The sequence below is a fragment of the Pygocentrus nattereri genome, chromosome 7 (assembly GCF_015220715.1).
Source record: "Pygocentrus nattereri isolate fPygNat1 chromosome 7, fPygNat1.pri, whole genome shotgun sequence".
Taxonomy (NCBI): Eukaryota; Metazoa; Chordata; class Actinopteri; order Characiformes; family Serrasalmidae; genus Pygocentrus; species Pygocentrus nattereri.
In genome coordinates, this window is record NC_051217.1 from 42,066,732 (window position 1) to 42,091,276 (window position 24,545).

The following is a 24,545-nucleotide window of genomic DNA, read 5'->3' on the forward strand; positions in this document are numbered from 1 at the left end:
TAGAGTCCGTCTCATGCTACCACGAGTGTGAAAGCACCACCAACATTCAAAAGTGACCAAAACATCAGCCAGAAAGCAGAAAGGCACTGAGAAGTGGTCTGTGGTCCACACCTGCAGAACCACTCCTTTATTGAGTGTGTCTTGCTAATCGCCAATAATTTCCACCTGTTGTCTGTTCCATTTGCACAACAGCTGTGAAATTGATTGTCAATCAGTGCTGCTTCCTCAGTGGACAGTTTGATTTACTTGGAGTTATATTGTGTTGTTTAAGTGTTCCCTTTATTTTTTGTGCAGTGTGTGTGTGTGTGTATATATATATATACACATACACACACACACACCATAGGCCCCAGTGAACTTGTCCTTCCTGCCCCCCCAGTACTTACGCACTGTTAACCAACTTTGTGTCTTTCCAGTCGTGGTCTGACTGAGTGCCCAAACCTGGACGGGATGGATAAACTCCGCCTCCTCAACCTGCAGCACAACCTCATCTCTCACCTGCCACACCTCAATCACCTGCGGCGCCTCGCCTTCCTCGATCTCTATGACAACCGCTTGACCGATATGTCACCCATCTCCGCTCTGGCTTTGCTCCGCGTGCTCATGCTTGGCAAGAACAGGTGTGTGTGGGCAAACGTGTCTCTCACACAAACACGCTTGGAAGTGTGTGCATTGCCTACGTACACACGTAAAGATATTGCTCACTGGTTCACACATTTGCTGTGTTACGTAACTTTCCTCTGCTTTTTCATCTTTATTCTTATCCAGTACTTTTGGAGCAACAGCCTGGTCACTTAAAGAAAGCTGGATGCATGTTCCTCAAAATGCCAGCCTCCGCTAAGTGACCGTGGAACAATTAGTGGTTTTATGTGTAGTAGTTTTGGTAGCCACATAAGCATTAAGTCTCAGTGCAGGGGCCTTCAGTGCAGGGAGACTTTAAAAACTCTTTTACTCAAAGGTGCAGTGTGATATATGTAGGGAGATCTATTAGCAGAAATACACCAATCAGTCATCACATTATGACCACCTCCTTGTTTCTACGCTCGTTGTCCATCTTATCAGCTCCACTTACTGCATAGCTGCACTTTGTAGTTCTACAGTTACAGACTGTAGTCCATCTGTTTCTCTGATACTTTGCTACCCCCTTTTATCCTGTTCTTCAAAATAGCTTTGGGTGGCTGTAAAGGCTTTGGACGTCTGGTTCCTATCACCACCACTGTGAACAGGTCTGACTCTACGTTTCTCTAGAATGGAGCATTTTGCACTAAACCACATCTTCACCATTTAATTAAACAGAGTGGATTGAACTTCACTTTAATGCCAACGTCCCTATATTAACAGCCTCCGGCGTGGTCAACCATGCAAATGTCCGAACAACTGTTTCATTGGCTTGGCTCGCACTGACTTTAGGTAAGGTGTAGTAGCCAGCTAGGTTTCTAACTGCAGTCATTCGCTTGAAGAACAAAACATTACCGAATGAAAACGTTATCTATTTCAGCCACGCCCCTACTTAATGCTGACCTGATGGCCTGAGTCCATTCATAAGCGATCAGACCAAGATATGTCGAGCTAATTTTTTGTTATCGTAATATGAATATCATAATATTAATATGGGGAAACTAGAGTGTGACCTGTAGGCGAACCTTGTCCCAGTCACCTGCATTTACACGAGCAACTATCATCTCCTCTCTCTCTCTCTCTCTCTCTCTCTCTCTCTCTCTCTCTCTCTCTCTCTCTCTCTCTCTCTCGCTTTGATGCTTTTACCTAATTGTGGGAAAATGCCAGTGAGATCTAATTGCACAGGTCTGCCTCAGCCAAGGGCTACTAACCGTGACCTTTCTGTGTGCCGCTGAGCTGCTGGCTTTGCTTTTTTACCGAAAGCATGCCGCGGATTTAAGTTTCTACTGGCATTTCCGCCCCATTGTAACGCTACTCCCCTCTAAATTCTTCCCTTCATACAAAGCGCAGTCCTGTCCAGGCATCCCTGGAGAGTCCTACACATGCATAGCAGCCTGCCAACCTCCAAATGCCAGGGGACAGAATGAATCCATCTACTGTTTCTATATATCTGTTTCCTTAATTCTGTATTCAGCATAATAAACCACATGGCGAAGATAAGATGAAGAATGATATCCATCCATCCATTTTTCAAGCCGCTTCTCCGTCAGGGTCGCGGGGGGGTGCTTGAGCCTATCCCAGCAGTCATCGGGCGGGACAGGTCGCCAGGCCATCGCAGGGCAGACAGACAGACTGAAGAATGATATGTACATGATTAATAAATAAGGTTGCCAAAAGGAGTTGTGCCATAGGACAGGGTTCTCAAACGACTAGCTTGAAGCTCCTGGCTTCATACGGCCCATCACATAAATACAGTTTATTCTTAAATTCCAGCCCCGCAAATCATTTTTTCCATTTTTCTGCAGTTTTAAATCTGATGCGTATAAATCTGATTACCCACCAGCCACAGTGGCAGGTTACCCAACACAGTCTGTATAAAATCAGGCCAAACTTCAAAGGCAAAAAATAGGCACTGAATACATAAACGATTCAAAAATAATTTCAAAATAAAATCTGATTGCTGAGCAAAACTCCAGCTCACTTGATCAGATTTCTAGATCAAAACATGGTGTTTGCAGGACCATTTGAATAATTAGATAAAACAGAAATCCGATTGTGATTGCAATACCGAGTGCATGTGAACCCACTCAGTGTACCATCAAACTTATACCCGACATAGCATGACCACTGCACACCCACCACACATAGCTGTAACTGACTGCTGTTATTCTGGTTTACACTTTTACTTACTTAAACCTGCTTTTGTGAATTCATTCAAGAAACACTAGTAAACACTAGTAATTAAGAAATGAGTGGAATCATCAAACGAATCCACTGAGCACAGAATTCCCAGCACTTTACTCACAATTGCTTCGCTCACGTTTAGCAGCAACACTAATGCTGTCGCAGTGAGAGTCATTTATGATTCTGCAGTTTAATGTAAGTCTATTTGATTTAGTTAAAGACTAAAACATTTATAAAACCCCGTGTTTTGCGCTACTGCTATTACTACTACTGTTATTAGCATTATTATCAACAGCTATATCAACTATAGTTATGGGATGACAGAAGAATTGCTAATAAATTATAATATATATATATATATATATATATATATATATATATATATATATATATAAAATAAATCATATATATAGATATACATTATACATTATTTATATATTACAAATACATTATTTATGTATATATATATATAAGTAATTTGAGCTTATTTTGAGACCCCAGCTGTAGAAGAAGAAGCCTTCAGTAGGTGGTTCTCGTTTAAAACTGAATTTATAAATTTGAACATGAAGCATGGATGGATGGATGATATGGGCCTTTTTTTCCTAGAACCGTATGTCCAAGCTAAAAAGTGTTTATATACCTTTATTTCTAACAGTAGTGTTTTTCTTTCTTACTTTTCAGAATTCAGAGAATTTGTGGCCTGGACAACTTGACTAAACTCGACGTGCTGGATTTGCACAGTAACCAGGTATTGATTTCTGCTTTGTTTTTCATCAAGACCCCTGTATTTTATCAGCCATGCTAAAGGTCTGCTCTCTGTAGATGGTAATAGCCTGTCCCCACCTGCTGCCGGCCTGAATGTGTGACATTTAGAGGCTTTGGCCCTGTCTAAACGAATGTTGACTGAGGGGGACTGGTTCTGATTGGCTGTTGAGCAATGATGTCACGCTGTGAGGAAGTTGCACCTCCTCCGTGCCACTGCCTCTTCTGCGTCACACGCTGCGGGCTCCAGCAGAGACGACACACCGGAGCTGAACCCAGAACAGCTTCTCAGAATGAGTCAGATCAGAGCGCAGCGTGACAGGGCTGTCACTCAGAGCAGCAGCCGGCCTCAACCTCATCATTAATGCTAGAGGCTTTGTTTTCTTCCGTGTTCTTATGCTGAGTGGTAGATTGGCTCGGTGGTGACAAGCTCTGTGCAGGGGACCATGTCCAAATCAACTGCAGACAGCTGGGCTCCAATCAGTCACAATGTTATAAGCAATGACTGTATTTATGAGTAGTTTGAGGACAATTACTGTTTTTACGAGTGTCTTTTAGGAAATTCATCGTGTTTAGATGAAAACTTTGCACGGTTTTCAGCTTCAGTAGGGTACTTACTGACACGGTCATCATGAAAATTACTGAAAGGCTTGAAACAGTGAGTCGGTGATGGTGTGTAGAGCAGTGGTCAAAATACTATTTTATTAATTTTACCTCATTTCTCATTCCTGTCTGGCAGAGAAAGGGCTTATTATCATTAAGAGATCTGTTATTTCACCATAACATCACAGGTTTGTCCACTAACACCCTATCTCTCCACTGAGATGTTGTTGCTACGCAACGGGTTTGACAGCTGTAGGAGACGCTCAAGCCATTTGAATGTTATTACTTCTTACTTTGCGCACAAACAGAAAATGGATAGTTTCAAGGTAACATTTCACCGACAGCCGATTTGGTCAGACTACAGTGAATTCCCAAACTGTCGTCACCGCTGAGCAGCTTTTCAGTCGGCAGCTGTGGCAGAAGAACAGCTAAACAACCTGGAATCACCCAGAAATGAACCCGATATCATTCGCCAAACGTGTCTGATCTTCAGAGTCGGACCAGATCAGACTGAGCCGTAAATCTGACCCAATAAAAAACAAAAAAAACGAGTTTGGGAATTTACTGTAGCAACAAGCTGCTCGTTAAGGAGCTATAATTTGGCAGAAGGAACTGAACATTAAAACATATTAAACGCCGCATTCATGGCCCAGTTTATTAATTTCTTACTTTATTTATTTAACTGTTGTATAAAAGCAATAGAACATGAGAGGAGGTGTGTTATTTTGTGTTATCGTGATGTTATTTCATGATAACACACAGCCTCTTGTGTTCTATTGCTTAAAAAACAAACTAAGCTAATTTGGCAACTGTTTCAACCCCAAAGATCTTAAGAACACACAGTTGGTAAAGACCATGTTAGCTTGTCATGATGAACTGTTGAGTTCCATCATTTGTTTTCAGTTACAATATTAACTGAGTATAAAGCCCATGTGCCTGTATGTGGGTCCATATTTCAGTTCCTTGCTCTACAAATGTACATATTAGTCTCATGATAGTCAATAAATAACAGAATAATTCATGGTCGGCTTAAGCAAAGGTGTAGCCTATGTGACGCACAGGGACTGTGCAAAAGTCAGAGACCGTCCTTCATTTATTTATTTCAAATTAAAACGGCCAATGAGTACGAGTCATTTCTTTTTCTGGATCATAAATATACACACTGTATGGACAAAAGTGTTGGGACACCCCTGTTAATTATTGAGTTCAGGTGTTTCAGCCACTCATTGCTAACAGGTGGATAAACTGAGTACATAGTCTTGCAGTCTCGATGTTTGCAGTAGAATGGGTTGAACTGATGAGCTCAGTGTCTTTAAACATGGCACTGTCATAGGATGCTGCCTCTGCATAAGTCAGTTTATGAAATTTCTGTCCTGCTAGATCTGCCCTAGACAATTGTAAGTGCTATTATTGTGAAATGGAAGTCTAGGAGCAACAACAGCTCAGCCACAAAGCAGTAGACCACGCAAACTCACAGAGTTGGGCCGCCAAGTGCTATCCTCTGTTGAATCACTCACTAAAGAGTTACAAATTGCCTCTGGAAGCAACATCAGCAAATGGGTTGCACATTAGGAGCTTCTCAAAATGGGTTTCAAGGCTAAGATCAAAATGTATAATGCCAAACGGCGGAAATCGTGTAAGACACGCCGCCACTGGAGTCTGGAGTATGGCTGGGTGAGTTTGGTGTGGAAGAACTTGACTGGCCCTCACAAAGCCCTGACCTCAACCCCATCACACATCTTTGGGATGAGCTAGAATGAGATTGCTAGCCAGGCCCTCTCGTCCAACATCAGTGTCTGACCTCACAAATCTTCACTCCACACTCTTCTGGATGAATGGACAAAAATTCCCACAGACACTGTCCAAAATCTTGTAGAAAGCTGTGCGGAAGAGTGGAAGCTGCAAAGGGGGACTCCATATTAATGCCTATGGATTTAGAATGGGATGTTATAAAAGCCTCTGTAGGTGTAATGTGTAGGTGTGTATGTGTATATATATATATATATATATATATATATACATATATATATATATATATACACAAAGATAAAGATTTTGCACTAGAACACTAGAACTGGACATCTGAGATGTGGAATACGTACGACTGGTGAGTCTAAATGTGTAAGTGGGATTATTTTGATCATGAGAAGCAGCAACTGCAGCCAACTTCAGAATGAACTTTGGAGGGACCATATCTTTGCAGACTTTTTTGCAAAGTCTCTTGAAAGGAATGGGATCTGTGACACCAAATGCTGAAAAAGATATTATATTTAGGTCTTGAGATTTTCCTGCCCCTGAAAATGTTACCAAATTGGCCATTTTGACTGAAAATTGTCTGCACAGTATTTTAATTGTGTTGCCAGGTGCTAATTTGTCTAGTCTTGCTAGCAATGGTGGACAGTAACTGAGTAAATGTAATTGGTTTCTGTACTTTAGTATTTTTTCGTGTATCTGTACTGAAGTTTTTCCATTCTGGACTGACGTCAGCATCACTAATTAATGACGTCCTATTAAAAGACTGGTTTACCAAGAGAGACGCTGGAGGACTTTCACCTGAAATGAGTTCATGAAGCCAGTCTGGTTAAAAAATGATAACAGGACATCAGAGCCAGAATTACTCTTTTAGTACTTTTACTTTATACTTAAGTACATTTGAAGGTAAATACTTTAGTACTTTTACTCAAGTGGAGGTCTAAAGGGAGGAACTTCTACTTTTACTGGAGGAATATTTTACCTTGGGCGTCTCTACTTTAACTCAAGTACATGGTTTTCAGTGCTTTGTCCACCACTGCTTGCTAGTAGATGCTTCAGCCTATAGCCTATCTCCTTTTCCCTCTCTCAGCGGGTGCTGTTCCTCTGCCCCCTTACACTCCCATGTGATACTAATGACCACTCACATCTCTCTCTCCTCTTGTCTTGCGTCCACCCCCCCCCCCACTCTCTCTCCTCTGTGTGCTCATTAGACTCATGCTCCCCCTGCACTCCCTCTGATTGACTCACCAAAAGCTGATTGACTGAGATCACATGCTTTTGCCTGAAGTGCACTCACACTATGGCAGGGATTAAAAAGCAGACTTTTAACATGCTCTGCGCTTTTTCTTTTCCATTTCCTTGTAATTCTTGCTTTCATTGTGTTTCAGTTTGCCCCCCTCCATCCCACACAGCTTCAGATTCAAGCAAGGCCCCTCACTGCTAGACTCTCTACACAAATCCCGACTATTGTATGAAGGTGTGCTACACACTGTGGGCGTGAATCACATGTTCAGGCATTCAGAACGACTGCCTGGAGCCACTTTCTTTGATACACAATCCTTTTGCAGTTGTACAGCAAACACTGACACAGCAAGAACTCCTACGACGACTTGAGAGGATGAAAACTGCCAACAGATTGTCTCTACGTTTAGTGCTAGTCAGCAGAAATGAAAAGCATAACGTGTTCCAAGATTAATGATTATTGAGCCTGGTGACCGCAGTAACACATCCAAAGCCTAGTCCACAGCCATGACAAACATCTTCTGGTTGATGTGTAATTAAAGCTCGCTTGATGCTCATGAATCAGCTAGTTGCTGATTAATTGGTCCTTTTTTTTTTTTAAAGGAAAACTTTGTCGTCATAACACGTTACCTTTGTTTTTTAAAGGAAATGAGATCTTCCCGTTTACCCCTAATGTAATCAATCGGCCAAGACATGTTTGGTGTCAAGTTTGCCTGGAGCTACAAGGCTAAAGTAGCTAGCAGGTAATGTAAGTGTACACCGATCAGGCATGACATGATGACCACCTCCTTGTTTCTACGCTCGTTGTCCATCTTATCAGCTCCACTTACTGTATAGCTGCGCTTTATAGTTCTACAGTTACAGACTGTAGTCCATCTGTTTCTCTGATACTCTGTTACCCTGTTCTTCAGTGGTCAGGACCCCATGGACCCTCACAGAGCAGGTACTATTTGGGTGGTGGATCATTCTCAGCACTGCAGTAACCCTGACGTGGTGGTGTGTGTTAGTGTGTGTTGTGCTGGTCTGAGTGGATCAGACACAGCAGTGTTGCTGGAGTTTTTAAACACCTCAGTGTCGCTGCTGGACTGAGAATAGTCCACCAACCAAAAATATCCAGCCAACAGCATCCTGTGATCACTGATGAAGGACTAGAGGATGATCAACACAAACTGTGCAGCAGCAGATGAGCTGTCGTCTCTGACTTTATATGTACAAGGTGGACTGACAAGGTAGGAGTGTCAAATAGAGTGGACAGTGAGTGGACACAGTGTTTAAAAACTCCAGCAGGAATGGAATGGAATGCAGTGGTGTAAAACGCCGCCACTGGACTCTAGAGCAGTGGAGACGTGTTCTCTGGAGTGACCAATCACGCTTCTCTGTCTGTAAATCCGATGGATGAGTCCGGGTTTGTCGGTTGGCAGGAGAACGGTACTAGTCTGACTGCATTGTACCAAGTGTAAAGTTTGGTGGAGGGGGGATCATGGTGTGGGGTTGTTTTTCAGGAGTTGGGCTCGGCCCCTTAGTTCCAGTGAAAGGAACTCTTAAAGCTTCAGCACCAAGAGATTTTGGACAATTCCACGCTCCCAACTTTGTGGGAACAGTTTGGGGATGGCCCCTTCCTGTTCCACCATGACTGCACGCCTTTCCACAAAGCAGGTCCATAAAGACGTGGATGAGTGAGTTTGGTGTGGAAGAACTTGACTGACCTCAACCCGATAGAACACCTTTGGGATGAATTAGAGTGGAGACTGTGATCCAGGCCTTCTCGTCCAACATCAGTGGCTGACGTCATAAGTGCGCTTCTGGAAGAACGGTCAAAATTTCCCATAAATACACTCCTGAAGTTTGTGGAAAGCCTTCCCAGAAGAGTTGAAGCTGTTATAGCTGCAAAGGGTGGACAGACATCATATTAAGCCCTATGGATTAAGAGCGCAATCTTACTAAATGTAATATGCGTGTGAAGGCAAACGAGCAAATTTTTTTGGCAATATAGTGTATATAACCTATATAACTTTTACATACATACATATTTTTATGCACTTTTATCCCACCTCATGCTGTTTTATTGTAAAATTAACACCGTTACCTTTTAAGTGAATGCAGTGTATGTGTTTCAGTCCATCTTTTAATAGATGTCAAAATATTGGTATAACAGCAGTTAGCTAAATGCTAAACAATTTTTTCAAACTATGAGTGAGTCTAATGGATGTGGCCCAAATCTGGCCTGTCTACATTGTTGATTGTAGGTCAAACGCGGGGGGAGCGATGATGAGGCGGATGCTTACACTGAGAGAAGTGAGATTTATTAGGGGCAAATCCACAATCAGGGTCTAAACAGTCCAGGGTCAAAGAGCCAAGACGGAAAGATTGAGGGACAGACATAATGAGAAGGAACCCAGACTAGACACAACACACAACAGAGTACAGAAGAAACAACACCACACAAAGACCAGCCACTAACAAAGGAAAACACGGGGCTTAAATACAAGAAAAATGAGGGTAAACGAGACACAGGTGAAAACAATCAAGGGCGGAGTCTAGAAACAAGGGGGCAGAACAGGGAAGAGTCAAAACAAGGAAGCACATGGACAAGACCAGAGGTAAACTAAAGCACATGGAGGACTTGGAGGGGCCAATCGTGACAGTGATCTATAAACTTTGACACTGACACAAATGAATACATGAATGACTCATTTTAGAGGAAGCAAAGTTGATCAACTGGCATTAAAGGGACAGAAAACTGAAATTAAACCATGGCCACCTAATAACTAACCTAACATCAACTTAGGTAGCAAGTTTACCAAGAGAGACGCTGGAGGACTTTCACCTGAAATGAGTTCATGAAGCCAGTCTGGTTATAAAAATGATAACAGGACCAGATCAGAGCCAGAATTACTCTTTTAGTACTTTTACTTTATACTTAAGTACATTTGAAGGGAAATACTTTAGTACTTTTACTCAAGTGGAGGTCTAAAGGGAGGAACTTCTACTTTTACTGGAGTAATATTTACCTTGTGTGTCTCTAATTTAACTCAAGTACATGGTTTGTGTACTTTGTCCACCACTGATTAAATTGACCCAGCATTGCTGAGTTATATCTCCTTATTTTGACCCAACACTTATGTTATAGTCTGTTATTAACGGTGTTGATAAGTTTGCAAGTTTTACACCAATTTTGTTTCAGGTACATGTAGAAAATGCTTCTAATATCATACTGTTACTCTACAAATCTATAGATTTTAAAATAGTAATTTGGTGAAGAGAAAATGAAGAAATATTAGATTGATGAACAGAGCTGTATATGATTTTAAATGACGAGAAAGTGATTAGATATGAAATAGAACATTTTGGTGTCTAGCTTATAGTATTTCAGTCTACAAAGTGTAAGTTATTGGTAACCAGTAACATAACAAATGATTCCAAATGGTTGAACGTTATATAAACCTTTGTCGGTTTACAGTGTCATACTGTTCTGCTCTGTTGTGTTTTGACTCTGCTTGTAGATCAGTAAGATAGAGAATGTGTCTCACTTGTCGGAGCTGCATGTGCTAAACCTGGCAGATAACTGCATCTTCAGAGTGGAGAACCTACAGGGTCTGGACTCACTGACTGAACTCAACCTCAGACGTAACCGAATCTCCACTGTGGTAAGCTCTGATACCATACATCCATCAATGTATTTAAACTTTTATTTTATTGAGTTTTCACAGGATTACAATCTTCACCAGGTCAAAAAACCCACATATAGGAACAGGATGAGGTCCCTAACCCAACCCTACACATGAAGTAGACGGGACAGTGTTTAAGGCATCAGTCAGTAGTGCTTGTTACATGGCTTTGCAAATGTGAATGCAGAATTTTCTAGATCTTCCAGTATTTGATAGATTTTTTTTATGTAGGTCAAATGCTAGTTTCGTCAAAGTCAATGAGTTGCCATCTTATGTCGAAAAAAGGTATTTATACACTTGCGTTGTACGAAAACTTTCGATTGGCACGCTGCACTGTAGGGGCTCTCGTGAAAATCGATACCTTCCAGACATCTCCATCCATGGGCAGGTCCCAGTAAAGCTGTTTCATTCAAAACGACACGCTGCGCATCAGAGTACCGAGCAAAAATGAAGCACTGTGTGTGCAGCTTTACTACACCATGTACTGAGACTCAGACCAGGCAGTGACGTAGACAGGTATGACATTACATACCCATCTACAGAGCAAACCGTATGAAGAGCAAAGCATATGCAGACTTTTCTACTGCAAATGTAGACTCTCAGACTATACACTCACCGGCTACTTTATTAGGAACACCTTGCTATAAAAGGTTAGACCTCCTCTTTTGCTGTAGCCCATCTTCTTCAAGTTCGAAGTGTTGTGCCATTCCTTGGTTGTAACAAGTGGTTATTTGAGTTCCTGTTGCCTTTCTATCATCTCAAACCAGTCTGCCCGTTCTCCTCTGACCTCTGAAAGGCATTTTCGTCCACGCAACTGCCGCTCACTGGATATTTCCTCTTTTTCGGACCGTTCTCTGTAAACCCTAGAGATGGTTGTGTGTGAAAATCCCAGCAGATCAGCAGTTTCTGAAATACTCAGACCAGCCCGTCTGGCACCAACAACCACGCCACGTTCAAAGCCCCTTAAATCCCCTTTCTTCCCCGTTCTGATGCTCGGTCTGCACTTCAGCAAGTTGTCTTGACCACCTCTACATGCCTAAATGCAGTGAGCCATGTGATTGGCTGATTAGCTATTTGTGTTAACAAGCAATTGTACCTAATAAAGTGGCCGGTGAGTGTATGTCATCTATTTATCATCATCATCATCATCATCATCATTAACCGCTTAGTCCAGATGGGGTCGCGGTAGCAGTTGGGAGAGCAGAGAATCCCAGACAACCCTGTCCCCTGCAACTTTCTCCGGTTCATTCCCGGGGACCCCAAGCCGCTCCCAGGCCAACTTGGAGATATAATCCCTCCAGCGGGTCCTAGGACGACCCCGGGGTCTTGTCTCAGTAGGCTGTGCCTGGTACACCCCGACCGGATGCCACAACTGTAACACAAAAGTTTTAACTTGCAAAGTTAAAAGAAGCACTGGTAAAATAGCACATTCCCAATACAGGACATTAAAACACAAGTTTACTAGATGATCCCATTGGGGGCGTGGGGGGTGGGGGGTGGTTGAACCTAAGCCGCTTCTCCTTCTGGGTTGCAGGGGGAGCTGGAGCCTATCCCTGCTGTCATCAGGCAGAAGGCAGGATACACCCTGGACAGCTCGCCAGTCCATCGCAGAGCAGACAGACAGGCATACACATTCACTCACACCCAGGGGCAGTGTAGCATGTCCAGTTGGCCTGACTGCATGTCTTTGGACTGTGGGAGGAAGCCAGAGAACCCAGAGGAAACCCACACAGACACGGGGAGAACATGCAAACTCCCCACAGAAAAGACCCTGGTTGCTGAACAAAGAATAATTGGTCTATTATATTCTCTCGGTGAGGGGGGGTGGACCTCTTTCCTCCTCCCTCATCACTCACTCAATGCCAGTCACGGCCATCTGTTAGCTTAAGTATACAGAATTGGACAGTTAGTGCTCTCCTTGGGTGTTCAGTTGTCCAGTGACACTGTGGGAGTAACGGCAAGGAAAAACATAGTGTTTGGCTTGCTCTGAAACATGTGGAGGCCCTCAGCCTAAACTGCTTGCTTGCATTGTGGTGGAGAACTAGCTAGCACATGGCAGCAGCTAAATTGGGTAGAAAATTAGAGGGTTCAAACAGTACTGAAGCACAGAGCTCGTGTAATTACTCCCCCTGCACAGAGGAGGGCAATATAGCACTGAAGAAGATAGCACTTCATTGCAGTCACTCAGCTAGTGAGTCTCAGCAGCTTTGTGTAGAGGTGAAAGCAGCCCTGCTGCGGGCTCGGCAGCAGGAGTTCAAACTACTTTTATTCAGATCCAGGCTGTTCTGTCCAAAGCCATATTCTTCAGATCGACTCACAATGCTGTAGGAGCACATTCACCTCTCACTCCTAACCTCCTAGGCCTTTCCTCATGCCTATCCAGTCTTCTTTTTATTGTAATGATAGTAAGGGTGGGGAATATGGCAATACTACTCACAATACATAAGATTTTTTGAAGAAACTTGTTTTAATTTTCATTGGAAAGAGCCGTTAAGTTCAAATGATTAATTTTTAAGCTCTTTCTAAGGAGATTAGATGCAGGGTAATCCACTTGCATTAGGAAGTCAAAGGAAAGTAAGTGGAAAAATCTGGAATTCCAGTTCCAGAGTGTGCCTGTTTCTTCCCCTCGGTTGTTGCCATGTGCCTTTTGTTTTCTTGTGCCACGTGCTTTTGCTGTTGTTTTGTTCTGTGTCTCCACACCGACGTCCTCGGGTGCGGGCTGGGCTACACCGAAGTCCTCGGGTGAAACACCTGGGACTAATGAGGGGGCGGAGCTACAGGCAGAACCAAGGAGGAGACACAGAAAAAAACAACAACAAAAGCACATGGCAACAACAGAGAGCAAGAAATAGAGACACTCTGGATCAAAGAGGAAATCGTGACATGAACACATCAAACAAAGAAGCTGAACAATGGACTGACCGCCCCAGAGTCCACACCCCGACATCACTGAACGTGATTGACTACGTCAGAAAATGATCAACCAACTTCTAAGACTTTGGGGGTGTGGCTGCGGATTTCATTCCAGATCTGAAATTGAGTCTCCTGAAAAGATTGTATTGGACGCTGTAATACAGGTAAAGGGTGGACACATTGAACACTGCAAAATCAGATATTAAGGTTTCTGCCAAATATGTTTTGTCCTTTTTGATGCTGGAATTTGATGAAAAACTCTTACTTAATGAACGTTTTGACCGGAAATTAAGTATGTGAAGGGTGGTCTCTGACTTTTGCACAGTACTGATCAGGCATGACATTATGACCACCTTCTTGTTTCTACAATCACTGTCTTTTATCAGCTCTACTTATTATATAGGTGCCCTTTGTAGTTCTACAGTTTCAGACTGTAGTCCATCTGTTTCTCTGATACTCTGTTACCCCCTTTTACCCTGTTCTCCAGTGGTCAGGGCTCCCATGGACCCTCACAGGGCACTGCAGTAACCCTGACGTGGTGGTGGTGTGTTAGTGTGTGCTGGGCTGGTCTGAGTGGATCAGACACAGCAGTGCTGCTGGAGTTTTTAAACACCTCAGTGTGGCTGCTGGACTGAGAACAGTCCACCAACCAAAAATATAAGTAAGTGTACACCGATCAGGCATGACATGATGACCACCTCCTTGTTTCTACGCTCGTTGTCCACTTTATCAGCTCCACTTACTGTATAGCTGCACTCTGTAGTTCTACAGTTACAGACTGTAGTCCATCTGTTTCTCTGATACTCTGTTAACCTGTTCTTCAGTGGTCAGGACCCCATGGACCCTCACAGAGCAGGTACTATTTGGGTGGTGGATCATTCTCAGCACTGCAGTAACCCTGACGTGGTGGTGTGTGTTAATGTGTGTTGTGCTGGTCTGAGTGGATCAGACACAGCAGTGCTGCTGGAGTTTTTAAACACCTCAGTGTCGCTGCTGGACTGAGAAAAGTCCACCAACCAAAAATATCCAGCCAACAGCGTCCTGTGATCACTGATGAAGGACTAGAGGATGATCAACACAAACTGTGCAGCAGCAGATGAGCTGTCGTCTCTGACTTTACGTCTACAAGGTGGACTGACAAGGTAGGAGTGTCTAAGAGAGTGGACAGTGAGTGGACACAAACAACTTGGAGAAATGAATACAATTAAATATAAATAATAACATTTATAGAACAGCTTGGCAGAATAGCATAATGACATCCAGTCAGCTGCTTGTTGCTATGCACTTTGTGCAGTTACTGTACGCTGGTTGTTGTTGATTACAGGCTCTATATAATTGTACTGTGGGATTTCTCATGATAACATATCCTCATATTGCCCACCCACAAATGACAGTTTTCCTGCCAGATGTTATTCCTGCTGCCCGTTGTTCCGTTCAGCCATCATCTTTGCTGAATGCAGCTGTCACACGACTAATCTACTATTTTTCGTTGAGTTTCTGGTTTTACTTTTGGTGGTTTTTATCTCGCTTTGCCTCAGTGTTGGATGATTAGGCTTGTTCGTTTTGGTCACAGGGTTGTTGTTGTTACTAAATTATGTGTGATTCATAAAGGAGAGAGAGGGAGGGAGGGAGAGAGAGAGAGAGAGAGAGGAAGAGAGAGAAGGAGAGGGAGGCAGATCACTAAATAAGGTTGTAATTGAGTTGTTTTTCTTTGGCATCCTAAAGTCATTATAAGACACATGTGGGCACATATCCTTAGATGCTCAGGCATGCCTTCCTTTTACACACCAAGCTTAGAGCATGCAATAAAATTAGACTGGAATACCAACAGTGGACAATATCTGCATTTCCCTCTGGAGTTTTAGAGCTGGAAGGAGCTTTATTACTTTATAAGTACTGCTTAGATCATGGCTTCATCCTTTTTGGCCTAAGTGCTGAAAATAAAAGTGAAAATGAATTAATATATTTGTTTATTGCAACCCTATTTTCAAAAAAGTTGTGACGCTGTGCAAAATTTGAATTAAATGTGCAAATAGTTTTCAATTTGATACCAGCAACACGTTCCAAAACACTTGGGGGGAAAGTTGGGAAGGGGCCAACAAAAGGCTGGCAAAGTTGTGTAATGCCAAAAAAACACCTGGTGGTTAGTTTATCTTAACAGGCCAATAACATGATTGGGTATAAAAAAGCATCTCAGAGAGGCTGAGCCTTTCAGAAGTAAAGATGGGGAGGCGTTCACCACTCTATGAGACTGCATGATCAAAGAACTTTTGCTTTTCATCATCTACAGTACATAATGACATTAAAAGATTAAGAGAAACTGGAGAAATCACTGTATGTAAGGGACAAGGCCAAAAATCAGTATTTGCTGGCTGTGATCTTTTGGTGCAAAGAAGAAATTGTATATAAACAGGACCCAGCAATGCTGCCACCTTCTCTGGGCCTGAGCTCATTTAAAATGGACTGAGGTGAAGTGGAAAAGTGTCCATCAAATCAACATTTGAATTTAATTTTGGAAATCATGGATGCTGTGTCCTCTGGGCTAAAGACCGCTCAGCTTGTTATCAGTTCACAGATCAAAAGCCAGTATTCATGATGGTGTAGGGGAGCATTCATGCACATGGCATGGGTGACATGCACATCTGTGAAGGCACCTTTAATGCAGAACAATGCATACATGTTTTGACAACATATGCTGCCATCCAGACGACGTCTTTTTCAGGAAAGGCTTTGATTATTTCAGCAAGACGATGACAAACCACATTCTTAATGTATTACAAAGGCATGATTCCGTTTCAAAAGAGTCTGGGTGCTAAACTGACCTGCCTGCAGTCCAGACCTGCCACCCACTGAAAACATTTGAAACATTATGAAATGAAAAATACAACTGAACTGAACTGATGAGCAGCTGAAATCCTGTATCAAACAAGAGTGGGAAACATTTCGCTTTCAAAACTACAGCAGTGTCTCCTAACGCTTCCAGAGTGTTGTTAAAAGAAGAGGTGATGTAACAACACAGTGGTAAACATGCCCCCGTCCCAACTTTTTTGGGACATGTTATTGGCATCAAATTCAAAAGGGGCATATATTAAAAAAAATAAATAAATAACATTTCTGAATTTCAACATTTGAAATGTTGTGTTTTTAATATTTTCCAGTAAAAATATGGTTTACTTGATTTGAATATCATTGCATTCTGTTTTTATTTACATTCTGCACAGCGTCCCAACTTTTTTGGAAATGGGGTTGTACTAAGAACAAGTCACGAGAGACTGGCAACCTGTCCAGGGCGTTTCCTGCCTTCTGCCCAAAGAGCGCTGGTATGGGCTCCGGCACCCCTGCAGCAAGGCAAAAGCTCTCCAATCCTAACTTATTTTATTTATTTGTTTAGTTGCTGATCATTTACTGACTAATAATTTGTCGTTAAGACTGTTAAAAGCTACATGTTTTGGCTGGAAGTATTTTATAAGATTTCACAATATATCATCATATAATGTGATAATATAATGCATATTCTGCAGACATGCTTTAGGGCTATTCCTGCTGCACCGGTCCTCTCCAGAGACAGCAGTGTGGCAGGAACCTCTCACAGCGTTTAATCACATATCCAGCTCATTATCCAGTTGAAACAGATGTGTCGAGCAGAGGAAGTAAGAAGCTGTGAAATGATTTACGAATCTTGTTTTAGGGAGTTGATGCATTTCTGAGCTGATGCGATCGACTTTTCTGACTTGATAGCTGTCGATGAATAAACTGAAAAGTCTATAGATAAGATAAAGATGTTTATTTGATTTAAAGAATATCAGCCAGGACGATTATACAGTGCGTTGTCTCTGTCTGTCTGTCTGCCTGTCTGCCCCTCTCTGATTGGTGGGTTTTTGGCAAGAACCACATCAGCTGAGCGATGATGTCATATTCTGTCTGGGACACTGTTGCTAAATATAGACGCAGCCATTCAGAGAATTGGGGAGACGGAGAGAGGGAGATGGATGAATGATGTTTCTGGCTTTATTCTCTGCCTCTGATCTTCCATTATAAGCATATGCTGTTCTGATGTTTAAAGGCCTGACTCAGTTTTGGAAACCCGATGACCGATGTGACTCTTTCTGTTCTATTTTTGTTTGAGAGGCAATAAGCCTGTATGACCTTGATGAGAGCCAAGCATACCCTTGTGAAGGACTGAAGAGATTTTACCAATAGCATCTATAAAAGGCTGTATTCCTGTTAAGACATGATATGTAATCATCGGCTCAGATCGTTTTTGTCTGTCAGTGCAATACAGCCCCAATGCCAGTATGTAAAATGCAAATAAAAACAGAAACCAGTGATCCTGTAGTACTAGTTTGATCTGTATTTGAACAAAAACAAGTACAAAGGCACGGTATTTAATATTTTACCTTCATTGTCAACTTCATTGTTTTTTGTAAGTATATGTTCATTCTGAAATTGATGCAGCACATTCCAAAAAAGTTGGCAAATTAAGATTAGGAACTGTAAAACATTGAAAAAAACATCTTAAAGAGGTGATGTAATCATCAAGGAGATTTAGGTATTTTACCCTCTATAATTCATAATATGCCCAAAAGGTTCAGGGAGTCCAGAGAAATCTTTGTACGTGAGGGGAAAAGGCTGAAAACCACCTTCAGTCCTTCAAACATTATTGCAGTAAAACTAAATTAAAATGAATACTTTGAAAAAAGTTATCAAAAAAACACCATCTGTCACTGCATCCGCAAATTCAAGCTAAGACTGTGGAAATCAATTTTCAGCATCTTTCAGAAACACTTCTCAGGACTCATCTAAAATGGACTAACGCACAGAGGACATTTCTATAGTGGTCTGACGAGTCCATCTTTCAGATAGTTTATGGAAATAATGGATGTCATGTTCTCCAGGCCGAAGAAGAAAAGGACCATCCAGACTGTTACCGGTGTAAAGTTCAAAAGCCAGTGTCTGTCATTATATGAGGGTGTTTTAGTGCACATCTGTGAACGCACCATTAACACTGAACACATTTTAAAACAATTAAAACTAGATCAGTTTGCGTCTACAGTCCCCAGTCATTTATTACGTGCTGTTCAAAGGAACAGTGATGCAACATAGTGATGCACATGCTCCCAAACTTTTTTGGAACATATTGCAAGCATCAAATTTGGAGTGGAGTGTATATTAAAAAACAAAAACGAATAGGGTTCATGTGGTAGAACATAAAATATAGTGGCTTTGTATCGTTTTCAATTTAATTCAGGTCAGACTGAATTTACTAATCACTGCTTTCTGCTTTTATTAGTGTTTCACATACTGTCCCAGCTTTTTTTAGAATTGGGTTCACACAAAATAAATGAGGTCCTGGTCCAGGAGGAAAGCAATCCAGCGCCTACTAAACAGTTCATTAAAGGACCCATGTTCTATATTTCCCTTCTTTATTGTTCTTTTTTGCTATATCTCGCTTGTAATGGGTGTGCTTTTATGTACCAATAACAACTTATTATCGCTTCAAAATACACCGATCAGGCATAACATTATGTCCTTGTTTCTACGCTCATTGTCCATTTTATCAGCTCCACTTACTGCATAGCTGCACTTTGTAATTCTACAGTTACAGACTGTAGTCCATCTGTTTCTCTGATACTCTGTTACCCCCTTTTACCCTGATCTTCAGTGGTCAGGACCCCCATGGACCTTCACAGAGCAGGTACTATTTGGGTGGTGGATCATTTTCAGCACTGCAGTGACGTGGTGATGTGGTGGTGGTTTGTTAGTTTGTGTTGTGCTGGTACGAGTGGATCAGAAACAGCAACACACCATAATCCCCCCTCCACCAAACTTTACACTTGGCACAATGCAGTCAGACGAGTACCGTTCTCCTGGCAACCGCCAAACTCAGACTCGTCCACCGGATTTCCAGATGGAGAAGCGTGATTGGTCACTCCAGAGAACACGTCTCCACTGCTCTAGAGTCCAGTGGTGGCGCTTTACACCACTGCATTCCACGCTTTGCGTTGCGCTTGGTGATGTAAGGCTTGGATGCAGCTGCTCAGCCATGGAAACCCATTCCATGAAGCTCTCTACGCTGTTCTTGAGCTGATCTGAAGGCCACATGTAGTTTGGAGGTCTGTAGCGATTGACTTTGCAGAAAGTTGGTGACCTCTGCGCACAATGCCCCTCAGCATCCGCTGACCCTGCTCTGTCATTTTACATGGCTGACCACTTTGTGGCCGAGTTGCTGTCGTTCCCAATCGCTTCCACTTTGCTGTCCTGTACATTGTTTTATGGGACACTTTTTCTTGCTAATTTTAGGGCCCAATTTCTATTTATTTCCTGAGTTTTAACAAATTGGAAAAAAAACAACATATAAAATGTGGCATAACTTTTACATAATTTCCCCCCAGTATATCGAATTCACCCAAGAAACAGTAACTGTGCATTAAAATGTGCAGTGATGTCTTCTCTGTGTAGGATATGTTATCTCATTTTAACTGAGAAAATCAATAAAGCGTGTCACTAAACTTTTGCACACCCATGTATGTTTTATTATTGCGGCATTGAGTCTTTCCTTCCCACTGTAGCTTTGCGCGGTCTGTTGTGTCCTTGCGTGCCAGTTCTGACAGATCAGATTTATGTAAGAGAGAGCGGGCGGGGCTCTGGAGGTCGCCATGCCCGTTACACAATAAAAGCAGCCCGCCTGAGGTCAAACAAGGCACGAACATAGGGTGCAACTCAGGCTACATGGGGCAGAGTGGTTAGAACCTGGAATCCAGCCTATTCAAACAGGCAGATCGAACAGCCACATTTGCTGCAGTCTTTACCTGCTGGACACACAACAATGAGCTCCACCATCCAAAACCCAGAGCAGCACAGTGTGTTTGGAGTGTCCAGTCCAGGCAGCTGTTAAATGCTTTAAAGCATTCTTAAATTAATTGCACAGACAGAAGAACCACTATTGAGCCCAGTCCAACTTCATTTTTACCCCTACCCCTTGTTTTCAAGTATCACCTTGCCTCCTGGAACTGAGTTACAAGGGGTAGTCGTTGAAACCTTCCCTACAAAATGGAACGACCCTGAAATAACAAGAACATTGCTTCATTAAGAGGCTACCAGCGTTGCTCTGTAGGCAACCCTGCCAGTCTGCAGTGACAGCAGAGGAGGGTAAAGTTTATCAACCTCACTGTTGGGCTTAAATTTAGGCCATTATTTGCCTTTAATGAGAGGTGAGGGGGCAGTTATTTATTATTGCCCACTCCTAATTCTGTGATGATATAAAGCTGAAGTTCACCAGCTTCCTGTTCAAATTTCCCCGTTCCACCTTAAATGGCCAGAATGTAACTGGTGCACCATTTAAGGTGAGACGGGAAATTTAGCTAGCTAGCTAACAAGACATTGGCATACTACTAGCAAGTTTTTATGCTTGTTATGAAGAAAAGGACCATAATACACTGAAAAGACATTAAACTAAGACAATACAGTGGTTGTCATACACTGTATTTCCAAATGTTTGTGGACACCTCTATATATTAGTAAATCCAGCTGCATTAAGGTGCACTCACTGCTGACACAGGAGTTCAGATGCACACACGGCTTGTATATTTGCCATAGAAAAGCATTGACAATAGGCGAGGATGCTCTGGAGTAGCCGCACATAAGCCTAAGGTCACCATGTCCAGTGCCAAGTGGAGGCAAGATGGGTAGGAACCCCCCCAAGCACTGAGCTGTGGAGCAGTGAAACTGCATTCTCTAGATTGATGGAGCATCAACCAGAACCTTTAGGATGAGCTGAAGTGGCATTTATGATCAGAACTAATCATCCAATATCAAAACCTGATCTCAGTAGTGCTCCCACTGCTGAATGCAATCAAATCCTCACAACAGTGTTTCATCATTTCGTGTAAAACCTTCCCTGAAGAGTGGAGACAGCAGGATGGGACATAGCCCCTTTTTTTTAATTCTTGATTTTGAAAGAAACATTGGATGAGCAGGTGTCCACAAACTTTTGGCCACATAGTGTAACGTGTTAACAGAGAAAAGTCTCACATTTGTGGATTTCTTTGGTCACTTGTGTGGCCATCTTACCATTTTCCTTTCTCCTCCATTGCAGTGTTTCTCTGAAAAACCTTTGCCCTACCCCTCTATCTCAACAAGAATCAGGACACCCTGCCCCTAGACATAAAAAGTGCAACATAGAGGGTTGGAGCCTAAATGGTAAGGGGTGAAATAAGGGGTGAAATGGGACTGGGCCTTGGTCCCCTAAAAGATTTATAATAATTGAATAATTTACCAAGTTTATTGCAGGTTTGGCATTTCGTTTTCTGATAGGTGAAATGGTTCAGGAATGCTGAGGAAGATATGAGGAGCGCAAGGGAAACTGACCTAACAAAACAGTGGAGGTGGTAAAGCAGGGCAGATGAGGTCACGGGTAAGAGTGTGTTTAGAGTGTGTTAGGGGTACGTCTAAAGCTGTGATTGTGTTCATTAATGGTTAGTGGCACTGGTGTTATTGTTAGTGCGTATGTGTTGCCTGTGAGCGACGCGCCAGGGAGTGAAAGCCTCGGCGTGTTTGCGCAGTGCTGCATGTTGGCAATGTGAGAGGTGTTGAGGGCAGGAAGCCACACTCAGCAGTTAGTGCTGACTCAAGACTTTCAGCATCGGACAGCGATATTGTGTGAGTGGGAGTGGATGTGTAATGAGTGGGAGTGGATGTGTAGTGAGTGGGAGTGGATGTGTAGTGAATGGGAGTGGATGCATAGTGAGTGGGAGTGGATGCGTAGTGAGTGGGAGTGGATGTGTAATGAGTGGGAGTGGATGTGTAATGAGTGGGAGTGGATGCATAGTGAGTGGGAGTGGATGTGTAGTGAGTGGGAGTGGATGTGTAGTGAATGGGAGTGGATGCATAGTGACGGAGTAGATGTGTAGTGAGTGGGAGTGGATGCATAGTGAGTGGGAGTAGATGTGTGAGTGGGAGTGGATGCATAGTGACTCAAGACTTTCAGCATCGGACAGCGATATTGTGTGAGTGGGAGTGGATGTGTAGTGAGTGGGAGTGGATGTGTAATGAGTGGGAGTGGATGTGTAATGAGTGGGAGTGGATGCATAGTGAGTGGGAGTGGATGTGTAGTGAGTGGGAGTGGATGTGTAGTGAATGGGAGTGGATGCATAGTGACGGAGTAGATGTGTAGTGAGTGGGAGTGGATGCATAGTGAGTGGGAGTAGATGTGTGAGTGGGAGTGGATGCATAGTGACTCAAGACTTTCAGCATCGGACAGCGATATTGTGTGAGTGGGAGTGGATGTGTAGTGAGTGGGAGTGGATGTGTAGTGAGTGGGAGTGGATGCGTAGTGAGTGGGAGTGGATGCGTAGTGAGTGGGAGTAGATGTGTAGTGAGTGGGAGTGGATGTGTAGTGAGTGGGAGTGGATGTGTAGTGAATGGGAGTGGATGTGTAGTGAGTGGGAGTGGATGCATAGTGACTGGGAGTAGATGTGTAGTGAGTGGGAGTGGATGCGTAGTGAGTGGGAGTAGATGTGTAGTGAGTGGGAGTGGATGTGTAGTGAGTGGGAGTGGATGTGTAGTGAGTGGGAGTGGATGCATAGTGACTGGGAGTAGATGCGTAGTGAGTGGGAGTGGATGCGTAGTGAGTGGGAGTGGATGCATAGTGACTCAAGACTTTCAGCATCGGACAGCAATATAGTGTGAGTGGGAGTGGATGCGTAGTGAGTGGGAGTGGATGCGTAGTGAGTGGGAGTGGATGTGTAGTGAGTGGGAGTGGATGCATAGTGACTCAAGACTTTCAGCATCGGACAGCAATATAGTGTGAGTGGGAGTGGATGCGTAGTGAGTGGGAGTGGATGCGTAGTGAGTGGGAGTGGATGCATAGTGAGTGGGAGTGGATGCGTAGTGAGTGGGAGTGGATGTGTAGTGAGTGGGAGTGGATGTGTAGCTCTCTTTGATCCCAGCACTGATCCCTGACGTGCACTCACACTCAGAGTGGATTGAATAAAGAAGCGGCTGCAGAGTGCTGGCGTCCCCTGTGACCCTCTGACTGACTGCGTCCTCATCTGCCAGGCACACAGCTTTATCCCCTCATCCTGTCTCTGGCTCTCGCTCTCTCTTTCTCTATCTCTGGCTCACTCTCGTCTTTTCCTTTGCCCCACCCCCATCTCTTTTTATTTCTCTTTCTCTTACACCCTTCTATCTCCCTCTCCTCTCCCGGCTTCCCTTACTCTCTCTTTCCTTTCATCCCCTTCTTTTCCTCTCTTTCTCTTCCTCTTTTTATCCCTTTCCCTTGTCTTTTTTCTCCTTCTGTCTCTTCAGCTCATCCTAAAGGTTCTGGTTGATGCTCCATCAATCTAGAGAATGCAGTTTCACTGCTCCGCTGCTCAGTGCTTGGGGGGTTCATACCCGTCTTGCCTCCACTTGGTACTGGACATGGTGACCTTAGGCTTATGTGCGGCTACTCCAGAGCATCCTGGTCATCCTGTGTGTGTTTGAGCTCCTGTGTCAGCAGTGAGTGCACCTTAATGCAGCTGGGTTTACTAATAAGAAGAGGTGTCCACAAACTTTTGGAAATGCAGTGTATCTTACTCCCTTCCTTCTCTTTTTATCGCCTTTTCCCATTCCTGCTTCTCTCTATCTCTGTCCTTCTTTCTCTCTTTCTCTTTCAAACACCTACTCTTTCACCCCTTCGTTCCCTTCCTCCCTGTCTTTTTATCCCTTTCTCCTCTTCCTGCTCTCTCTCTTTCTCTCCTTCTCTCTCTCTCTGTTTCTCTCTTCCTCCTCTCGCTTCTTTATCTTTTTATCCCTTTCTCCCCT

At 43.2% G+C, this 24,545-nt stretch overlaps 1 protein-coding gene across 3 annotated transcripts in view; it reads left to right on the forward strand.

Moving 5' to 3' along the window:
* LOC108439017 (leucine-rich repeat-containing protein 49) overlaps window positions 1-24,545 on the forward strand; it is a 91,293-nt gene that overhangs the window by 14,461 nt on the left and 52,287 nt on the right. For all 3 annotated transcript variants that reach the window (XR_005130492.1, XM_037540260.1, XM_017717181.2), the window contains exons 6-8: window positions 417-620; window positions 3,484-3,550; window positions 10,665-10,808. Coding sequence is in view for 2 of the 3 variants with exons in the window: in XM_037540260.1 (XP_037396157.1) it covers window positions 417-620; window positions 3,484-3,550; window positions 10,665-10,808 (415 nt within the window). In the remaining variant the exon portion in view is untranslated. The remainder of the gene's footprint in view (window positions 1-416; window positions 621-3,483; window positions 3,551-10,664; window positions 10,809-24,545) is intronic.